The sequence below is a fragment of the Leptonychotes weddellii genome, chromosome X (assembly GCF_054177405.1).
Source record: "Leptonychotes weddellii isolate Sample4059 chromosome X, ASM5417740v2, whole genome shotgun sequence".
In the NCBI taxonomy this organism is placed as follows: Eukaryota; Metazoa; Chordata; class Mammalia; order Carnivora; family Phocidae; genus Leptonychotes; species Leptonychotes weddellii.
This window is the reverse complement of record NC_138385.1, coordinates 24919537-24930408: the sequence shown is the minus strand read 5'-3', so window position 1 is coordinate 24930408 and position 10872 is coordinate 24919537. Positions and strand designations below refer to the sequence as shown.

Sequence of the window (10872 nt, the reverse complement as noted above, 5' to 3'; positions counted from 1 at the left end):
TTCATTATTGTTCAATTCTAATTAAATGGGTTATCTTACACATTTTAAAATCTTTTTAAAAGTAAAACAAATTATGATTTTCACATCCTATTTTTTATTGCTCTTGTTCCATTCCTCAATTTTAAAGTACTTTAATTTCAGCTAATATGTGAATAGAGGGAACTCTTGGGGTATAATCATTCACTCCCTTCAGGTTCATTGTAAGTGTTCCCAGAACTCTACCATAGGGGGAAATAACTCTAAATTTAAAAGATGCACAGGTTAGTTTTCTTTCCTTCTAATTTTAATTTTTTTATCACAGGACATGATTGTGAATGGTAACTGTGAACTTTCATTTAATCTGTGGTGAAATAAGTAATTTCTGTTGATTTTCACAAGCATGTGAGCAAAAGACTGTTTTAATAAGCAATAAATCATGTAAGCACTTGCTTGGAGGAAGTGCCATTTCTCCCAACATATGCCTTGAAAACAAATCAAATTCAGTTCCCTTTTTGCCTTGGGGAAAGCCATATTGGGGAGACTTTTGAGGTCGGGCAATCTGTTTTTATTCTTCTCACTTTCTATTTCAAAAGGGGACACTGTCTTTGTCACCAAATGCTGGGGTTGTCCTTCTATGCGGATGCATGATGAAACCCTGAGGCTTGGAAACTTGCACACTAATGAGATGATTTTGTGATGAAACTGCATGTTGGATTGATACTGCCCGTGAATGAGCTTAAATTTGAGACAACTTTTAAAAGGAGCAGTGCACTTTCTTCTAGTTTTGCTTCCCTATCAGCAGGGCTTGAAATGTCTGTTTCTGCATACAGATGTCTTACCAATAATTTTTCTCATGATCTGAACGATTTTGTATGTACTTCTTGGTCTGGATTCTGTTTTCATCAGGTCTAATGCTGATGAACTCATTTTGTAAAGCCAAAATTCACTGTTCCCTTAGACATCTGGACTAGATTGGGCAGGATGAGGAGGATGGGAGGAGAGTCCTTTTCGCCCTGTAGGCTCTGGAAGGTTTCTTGGAGAGTTGACTTATCCAGGATTAGGAAAAAGTACGCTTTTGCCTGACTAAGATATTTCTAAAAGTTGCTTGTGTAAGCATTTTAGATTTCAGAAAGTTCAACCTGAAATGTATGTGAATATAGAGTAGAAACAGTTTCACTTAGTGGGACAACCACTGTCTCTAGCCCATCAAGTTAATGTGTCTTCTAAATGCTTTCCAAAAGTACAGGACTAGAAAATATTTTTCACTGGCAATGCTTTATTCTGTTTTAAAAATGGTAGGGGCTAAAAGTCTGGTAAAAACTCGGACACTTATACTGTACTGATTTTATATTGTGACTTACAAGGTACAAATTTTGTATTTTGTAAAATATTTTGAAAGAAGTCTACAAAGTAATTCCCCTTTCTTGCTCCCAAATGTGGAAGTCTGAGAGAAGGCACATGGCCCCATAAGTTTCTGGATGTTGTCAAACCCAATTCTCTCTGAACTACCAAATGCCCAGATACATTTACTGGGAATGCAGGAGTCTCATTTAAGCTGTGGTTTTTGCCTATGTAAAGAGAAACATCTTGATTAAAGTGTGAGGAGAGAGAAACCATACCGATTTGGGCAGTTTGGGCTCAAGAATGTCTAATTTGCTGTGCAAGGGGAACTTGCTCTAAGTTAATGTTCTTAAAAGCAACTTCTGAACTTCTCCTCAAGAAGTATTTACTTTATAAAAAAGCTGTTTGAGGAAGAGCTGTTTTATTGCATGGCACAGATTAAATGTACAGATGTTATCTTAAAACTTAAGGAGTTCCCTTATGAATTTGAATATTCAATACCAGCTGTTATTCACGTCAACATTTTAATATTTTACCATCTAGGTATTTAATAAAAGGGATTGGTGCATATTTAGCTGTGTAAAGTGTTAGTTAAACTTGTTCAGGTGGCTGAGAAGGAGAGGGAGATAACATTCCCGGAGCACCTACTATATGCACAAGCTCTACTTCCAGTATCTTGCTTCATCTTTAGTATGATTCCATGAGGTAAATTTTAATTCTCATTTACAACTGAGGAAACTAAGGCACCTGAGGGGTTATATAACTTTCCTGAAGATACATACAGAATTGGGATTTGGACCTAGGTCTGACTGCAAACCCTGTTTTGCAGAAAGTCTCCCTTCACATTTCAGAAAATAACCTCAGCCCACAGTCGTATCGCCATCTTTATTTCTGGGTTATTGGAGAGGAGTCTAAGTTGGCCACGCCTCTGATCCACAGTGGGAAAATAGAAGTAGGATTTGAATGTGGTTAAGAATGGGCTGCTTGCACAGGGTCTTATTTGTGCTTCTGAGGGAATGTTTTCCTGCTTCCCTCTTCATCAGTGGGGTATATGGAGAGAATCTTTTGAAACTGGACTCAGTCCTGAGGGCTGAACTTTTTCTATTAGTCACCTTCAAGCCAGGTGACTTGTGACCATTTAAAGGTTATGCCATTTAGGAGCCTTGGCTGATAACGCCATTTAGAAAAGGATATAAGGGGGAGAGTTAGTTAAATGGCGGAGATTATAGGGTATAATGTGCAAGGGCAGGGCTAGCAGCTGCTTTGTGACTATCAATATATCCAAAAGATAAATGGGGGAAAGGAGTAGTGAATATTAAAATTAATGACAGGAGCAGTTTGGTTCAGTTATAATCTAAGGAGAAAAGCTGAGGGGTCTAATCTATGTATTGCTCCAGATGCAGTGATTGAATTTTCAGAAAGAAGATCCAGTGATTTAATTTTCAGAAGGAAGGTCTAGTGATTGGACTCATGCAAGGAGATGGCCTGGGGCCTGCTAAAAGTCAGGTTGCAATTTCCATAGCATTCAAGACAACCAGAATAATAAATAGGACTTTTAGAAGGAACTTAAAGTTTTCTCCCATTTCACATATTAGCCTTGGGGTGGGGGGTGGGGGTCTTAACATTTCTGAAGTTGGTTAGACCTGTGCTGTAACTCTAAAATACATACTGGATTTCAAAGACTTAAATAAAAAAGTAATGTAAACTATCACATTATTTTTTTTTTCCTGCTGATTACATGTTGAACTGACAATACTTTGGATATACTGGGTAAAATAAAATACTAAAAGTAATTACACCTGTGTCTTTACCTTTTTAATATGGCTACTAGAAAATTTAAAACAACACATGCGGCTCACCTATTTCTGTTGGATGGCACTGGAGTGGAGACTGGGCAGTAGTCCCTGAAGCTTCCCTCTAGTGGTGAGTGCCTTAGAGATGTAAATATGGAAAAGAAGATTCCCAACGCCAGTACTCACTCTTCCATCAAGCTAGGACCAGCCTTTCCCTTTTCCCGTCAGATCATATGGAGCTGGGTGTTTTGACTATTAGAACATCCCCGTTTATTCAACACTTTGAGTGCCTATGTGGATGTCTCCTAGTCACTCACTAGATCAAAGCATTCCATTTTTAAAAAAAAATGCAAGCCCATCCCATTCAGGACATCCTTATTCCATCACTCCCATCCATCCATGCATCCAGTGAAAATCTTGAGTCTTATTTTTAGGTCCTGCTCTTCCTGTTAAGGCTTTTGCCAAATTGCCAAAGCAATAGCCTAATCAAATGTGGCCGTTCTTGCATGGAATCAGTGAAAACAACCAAGGAAATGAGAATTATGTGGGTTAAAATATATAGCATTTATCAAATTGAGGACTTTTTAACGCAAAAGGACCACCATATTCTAATAATAAACTATAGCTTGTTCTATTGCTCATGCAGAGATTTCATGAAGTGATTGTTTTGACTCCCTGTACGAACTGTATGAGTTTGGGCTCCTTTTGCTTTCACAAAATACCAGGCCTAGTGTTGAGCTCAAAGTTAAAAAATTTATACAAGGAATATTATAGTATACAGGTGCCATATGAATAAATTTGGATTTATCTTTTTAAAAAATTTAAGTAATCTCCACACCCAACGTGGGGCTCAAACTCACGACCCCGAGATCAAGAGTCTCACGCTCCTCCTACTGAGCCAGCCAGGAACCCCAGAAGTGGATTTATCTTTCTTTTAAAAAAATTATGGTAGAGACCCCAGATATATACCATCATTTCATACTTTCCAAACAAGTAATTTTCCCATTGCTCTTTAAATATTTTATCCTTGATGATACTAGAATTATTGAGTGATTATTTTTTAATGAAACTTTGGGGGACTCCTTTGTTGGGGAGGTTGGCAAACATTTCTGAATTTCTTTGTATGCCAAAAAAGCGCTCAACTTCTCCAAACACAATGCTCTTCACATAACCACTCAGACCTTTACTGAATTCATCATTCCAAGTCAGCTGGCACTAAAAGGAACACAATATTCTTAACAAATGAAGGGGAAATTAGTGGTACGTCATCACTAGACTCTGTACTGTCAGTAAATTTCCTAATACAGGTGTGCCCTGCTTTAAGAAAGCTCAGTAGATGGGTTTAAATGCATTACAGAAAAATCTGGCCATTATAAATCAGAATGGATACACAAGCAACCTTATAGCTACATAAAAAAAAAGCCAAGGGGTCTAATCTATATTTTCCTCCAAACCCAATGTTTTAATTTTGAGAAGGAAGATCTAGTGATTAAATTCACACAAGGAGATGGCCTAGGGCCTGTGAAAAGTCAGGTTGCAGTTTCCACTGCATTCAAGATATACAGAAAAATAAAAACAACTTTTAGAAGAAATTTTAAATTTTCTTATTTAAAAAAATAATTTTTTTTTATTTATTTGAGAGAAAGATAGAGCTATAAGCTGGGGTAGGGGGGAAGGCAGAGGGAGAGGGAGAAGCAGATTCCCCATGAGCAGGGAGCCTGACGTGGGGCTCAATCCCAGGACCCTGGGATCATGACCTGAGCCGAAGGCAGCCACTTAACTGACTGAGCCACCCAGGCACCCCTAAATTTTCTTTCACATCTCATCCAGTGGATCTCACACTTCTGGAACTGGTTAGACCTGTGTTGTCCAATGTGGTAGTCACTAGCCATTTGTAAAATATATTCACAACCATGATTAATTTCCATTAACCTCCACTCTTTGCAATTCTTTCCCCAGTAACAGAGTGAGGTTAGGGTTACAGTTTTTTGGCTACTGAATGCACAGTGACCAAATCTGTAACCAGGACCCCAATAGTACTATTTTCTGTATTACTGAAACAGATTTTATCTACAAGACTGGGTACAAATAAATTCAAAGAGACAGCATATTAAGACAAGTAACATTTTATAAAGGAATACTTGTGTATAAAAATACAACCAAGATCACCAATTTGGTTCATTAAAAATTTTTTTAAAGATTTTATTGGGGCGCCTGGGTGGCTCAGTTGTTGGGCATCTGCCTTCGGCTCGGGTCATGATCCCAGGGTCCTGGGATCGAGCCCGACATTGGGCTCCCGGCTCGGCAGGGAGCCTGCTTCTCCCTCTCCCACTCTCCTGCTTATGTTCCCTCTCTCGCTGTGTCTCTCTCTGTCAAATAAATAATAAAATCTTAAAAATAAATAAAATATTTATTTGAGAGAGCATGAGCAGGGGGTGGGGGAGGGGCAGAGGGAGAGGAACAAGCAGACTCCCTGCTGAGTGGGGAGCCTGACAGAGGGCTAGATCCCAGGACCTCAGGGTTGAAGCAGACGCTTAACTGACTGAGCCACCCAGCTGCCCCTTAAAAACATTTAATCTCTACACCCAATGTGGGACTCAAACTCACAACTCCAAGATCAAGAGTTACTTGCTCTACCAAGTGAGCCAGCCAGGCACCTCTGAAGAGCATCAATTTGGTTTAAAAAACAATTTTTACCTTAGCACCCACCAGGAAATCAAACAATGGAATGCATTCTCTGATATATTTATTACAATTATACCTCGATACACTAATGTAATTGGTTGTGATAAATGCATAGTTCTTTTTTTTTTTTTTTAAAGATTTTATTTATTTGAGAGAGAGACAGAATGAGAGACAGAGAGCATGAGAGGGAGGAGGGTCAGAGGGAGAAGCAGACTCCCTGCCAAGCAGGGAGCCCGATGCGGGACTCGATCCCGGGACTCCAGGATCATGACCTGAGCCGAAGGTAGTCGCTTAACCAACTGAGCCACCCAGGCGCCCTAAATGCATAGTTCTTTAAAATATATTGTTGTTGGGGCAAGGTGACACTTATAAATTGGGTGTCACATTCAGGGAGATGCTGTTTATCATTGTACTTACACTGACCATGACCTGATCTGTATTAGTTGCATCTGAGACCACGTATTAGAGTGCTTGATAAAAAGGTTTTATTATTTTTTAAAATTAATAATGCTTCATTTTAACCAAAAGCCCCACTAAGGAAACAGATAACTTTTTAAAAAGCGCTTTATGCACTGATGATCAATAATTTGAAGCCTGAGGCCCTCTTGAGGAAATTCTCTTTTTGGCTTGCAAAAGCTGTGGGAGACCATTAACAGCATGAGGCCAGTTACAGGAAATAGTGATCTTTAAAATGTCATGGTCTCACACCCTATTGGGGGGGGGGGGGCTTATGGATCTGACTTAATAGAGCATGTGCAGGCCCAATTATAGGACAAATCAGCAGCAAGTATTTCACACATTTATAAGCACAAGAGCTACTGTACTCACCCCTGGATAAAGCTTCTGGGCAGGCACTGAAATTAGGCAAATGGTATGGTAATCCAAGGTGAATGGTGAGGTTAAGGCCTCCACACCCCAAACCGTTGGATATGATGCAACTATGAATATGGGGAAAATCTCAGAATTTGAACAGGTAAACAAAGACCAGACTCCACTCAGGTAAGTGAAACTGCCAGACTATCAAAACAAGTTCTTGAAAGGAGACTTCCACAGAACTCATTTGCCTAGCAGAAGTAAAGAAATCTCAACTGATAATAGATTCTTCATAGTAACCACTCCAATTTCAGTGTCTGCACAGAGAAGTAGAGAGTTAAGACAACTTGTGTATGCTGAGAAATGCCACTAAATTAGCTCCTGGGAGAATTATTAACCTTTATAGGTAATTTTCACTTTTTCTCTCAGGGACAGAATTCAACTTTCACTTTAACATTAGTTGGGAACTAATTTCCTTTGTTGCTTGGTCGTGTATTTTGAGAAAGCAAATCCATGGGCACTTGCAGAGGCTTAGAACATATACCAGCATTACAAGTAATGGAAACACATAACTGAAAGTTTTACTTTAATCACAAATTCACAACTAGAGATTTTATTTGCATATCTTAGAAAGCTAAAAAGACATGTTAAATTTTTTAACCGATCAGCAAAAATATGTGCCACAGATTCATAATTTAGGATTTATCACATAAATATATTTATAAATATATCTTTTATTTGCAAAATTATCATTCTTAAAACATTTCTTTCCAACATGTTTGAAATTGTCATGTGTTTTAAGGAAAAAAACCCCACCCTCTTTAAAAATGTACCACTAAACTTTAATGTGCAACTAAACCAGTGCCACCAAACTAAAAAAGAAAAAGAAACATACTGTTGTGTTGGATATGTAGTCGTTACTACAAATAGTGACAATACCTGTCCTAGACGGTGATTGTATACATGTTTTTCTTTCACTTCTCAGTCATTGTCAGAACCATTTGGAGGTAAGAAAACCAATGCATCGTGGAAAATATGCCCAAATGCCCTAAGACGGTATACCCCATACATCATCACATGCATCTGATTAGGAGTCAGTCCATTAAAAGTAACAGCCGTATCTGAACAGCATCCTTCAACCACAAGGTTGGGGTGATTAGTCATTGCCTCTTTAATAAAAAGCCCAACGGATTTGGTATTAAATACATCTTTTCCTTCAGAATCTTCTGCATTTTCTGCAAACACTCCAGCATATTTCAGGCAGACTGCTAGCTGCTTATCTTCAGATATCTTCCAAATCATCCCTCCCTGTTCAGGACACTTTTCGGGGATACCGAGGAGGCTGTTAAGTCTTTTCATTGATTCTATACTTAAGACGATGCCTCCTTCTACACTCACATATTCAAGGTCTCCAGATTTTATACTGTGGCCTAGATAGAAAGGTTGTGATGGATCCTTTTTTAACAAAAAATACTTTAAGTTTTCAATAATAGCAAACGTAGTGGGGCGTGCAAGGAAGAACCAGTTGTATTGGTCTCTGTATTTATCAAAGGCATATTTGTAAGCTTTCCTCATCATTAGCCACATGTCATCTGTTTCCATGTTAATTGACTCAAACACTTTAACATTTTCAGAACTGAAGAACTCTGCTTTGTCACAGTGTTTGGTCCAAGTCTCCCTCACTGCAGCCCAAAGACTCACATCTTTGGGTTTTACAAGGATGATACAGTATACCCGAAAGCTCTTACTGAGCTCCATACGTTCATCCTCTGAAATTTTCAAGATATCTTCTTTATTAGGCGCTTGCAGGTGATGATGCTCATGTTGGTGCATTCTGTTTCCATGACCAATCCTAACGTGTCCTAGCATAGTGATCAAGGCACAGAAAATGCTTCCGAGCATCACACCCTTCAAAAATGAACTGCTTTCAGAAAGCATTTTTCCTATAAAAAAAGAAAAAGATCCTTAGGATACTTAATAGAGAAGGATTAGTCTAGCAATTTGATTTGGTATACCTTATATACTTACATTTTGCTCTTAACATTAAAATAAAGTTCCCAAGTTTGAAATCAAGTTAGTTGCATAGAGTACCAATACCAAGAGGTCTAAGGATCTTTAGCTTCCAATGGTATCTGATCACCGTTCTGTATAAACTGGAACTTTACAACACCTCTATGCACTAGAACTTTCTGGGAGGCCATTTTGCACTTCACCTATTAATTAACTAAATAATAATCAAAACATTAACCCTAGAAACCAATGTTACAGAGGTTGTCAGTCCATCATTCTCTGAAGGAATTTCATTTCAAAGCTTGCATTTATATTATTTAAATACTTCCATAGATGTAAATGGACATTACATCAAAACCTTAAATTGAACAGATAAAACCACCTACAATTAGCAAATCACCAATGGTATCTGTGCTGGCATTTCTGTTCTCAACCTAGTGCTTTATTTAACTGATGGCTGCTGTCTTTAGGTGTTTGAGTACATCCACAGCAAATTTCTTGAGATTGATACCGTACATGTTAATATTACTCTTTCATTCCTAAGACTAAATGGTTTCCAATACAGTATCCCAACCAACTAATGTTAATAAAAGCCCATAATGAAAATAGTTAAATTATCTGGATGAGAACTGACTCAATATAGGCATATCTGGGGAACCATTAATGAACATTTTTATTTCCTCCAAAGGCATTTTCTTATTCTTTGGGGAAATAAAAAGGGAAAAGTCTACACTTTGATTTCAATTAGAAATTAAAAGAAAAGCCAACCTTAAGTACAACTGTTGAGATTTCCCAATCTCCTCTGTATCTCCACAAGGAATGTTCTACTGAGCTACTTAGATTTTTCCCTTTGTCTCTTAAAAGTTGAAAGAAACCTTAGAAGCTACCTAATATCATTTCTCTCATTTTACAGATAGGGAAAGAGAGGGTCCACAGATGTTAAGTAACTGACCCAAAGTCACACAGTCAGTGGTAGAACTGAACCAGAAATCAGATCTCCTGATATCAGTGTAATGCTCTTTCTATTACAGAATAATGATCTGAAGAGTGCTTCTACTCATATTGTTGAAAATTTAATAGATGAGTTACCGAATAGCCTTGTTTTCCTACAAATGAAAAAAAAATGTGGAATCTGTTAATCATAATTGACATTTTGCACCCATCTTATCATCCTGCTATAAAGAAACCACCTCTTGGTCTTCTTCTAGAGGAAATGGACTTTGACTTCTATTAGAAGGCCAAGGTGTGGAATAGCTTGGCAGAATAATTCCTGAGTGTGGGTGGAGTGGGCAAAGAGGCAGGATGGTTTTCCTGTGTCACTCACAGAACTTGGTACAGAAGGAAAAGAGAACTAATAGGAAACAAGCTCTGTTTAATATCGGAGTTACTAGATGCACTCTAAAAGTAATTTATATAGGACTTGGATTATTTCTGGCCCACATATGATAATTCACACGTGTCTCCTAGCTTGAGAATAGCATGTCAGAATTCTTCCTGATGGGGATACTACTCATGGATCATATGCATAAATTACTCTTTTTCCATTGGAGGGGGGGGGGCAAAAAATTGTAACACTGGAGTTGTACATGATAGGATATTTGGTGCAGAGGAGAGGGAAACTTAAAACTGCACATGGGCACAAATGAGGCAAAAACTACCAGAGTGGTTTCTGCGATGGCATCTTTTTAGCAGGTGAAGGTAGTTAGGTGGAGTATGGAAGAGGAGAACGAAATGGAGAACAAAAAATGAGAGGGAGGACGTGGTCACCTCAAAACCCCATTGAGGGGCCAAGGCAGCGCCTCTACGCAGGCGACTCTCACTCTCCCCCACTAACTACCGCTCCCACTGCACCTGCCCGGGTACCCCGCGTGAAGCCTGCTGGGACTGGGCCAAAGCCCAGGCCTTCCCCCAGGAGAGGGGCGGGGTCGGTCCGCTCCCGGGTCGGCTCAGGGTGCGGGTCGACGCCCCAGCACTCACCCGCATCTAGAACGGCTCAGAAGCGGGAAAGCGCAGCCGCGCACGGCTTTCCTCTCACGTTCGCGCGCCACCCGGTTACGCTCCTGGTCGGGCTGCTCTAGATGCAGGGGGTGTCCTCTCGTTGGTTTCACTAAAGGCGGGGAGGGCCAGGAAGTGAACGCCGCGACCGCGCGGGCAGCGGGGAGGAGCCGTCGGCCCGTGCTGACGTCGGAAGGGCCCGCACGCACGCCGCGCTCCCTTATTCCCCGCCTCCTGCTGAGTTCAGAGAAGCGCG

General features: G+C 39.6%; 1 protein-coding gene across 1 annotated transcript; it reads right to left on the bottom strand.

The window, feature by feature from the left end:
• Positions 1 to 7180: 7180 nt before the first annotated feature.
• Positions 7181 to 10752, bottom strand: C1GALT1C1 (C1GALT1 specific chaperone 1). Its single transcript, XM_006746210.3, has 2 exons — positions 10599 to 10752; positions 7181 to 8554 (listed from the first exon to the last, which is right to left on the bottom strand). The coding sequence occupies exon 2, from the start codon at positions 8547 to 8549 to the stop codon at positions 7593 to 7595; it is 957 nt and encodes a 318-aa protein (XP_006746273.1). The 5' UTR covers positions 8550 to 8554; positions 10599 to 10752; the 3' UTR covers positions 7181 to 7592.
• Positions 10753 to 10872: the final 120 nt, after the last annotated feature.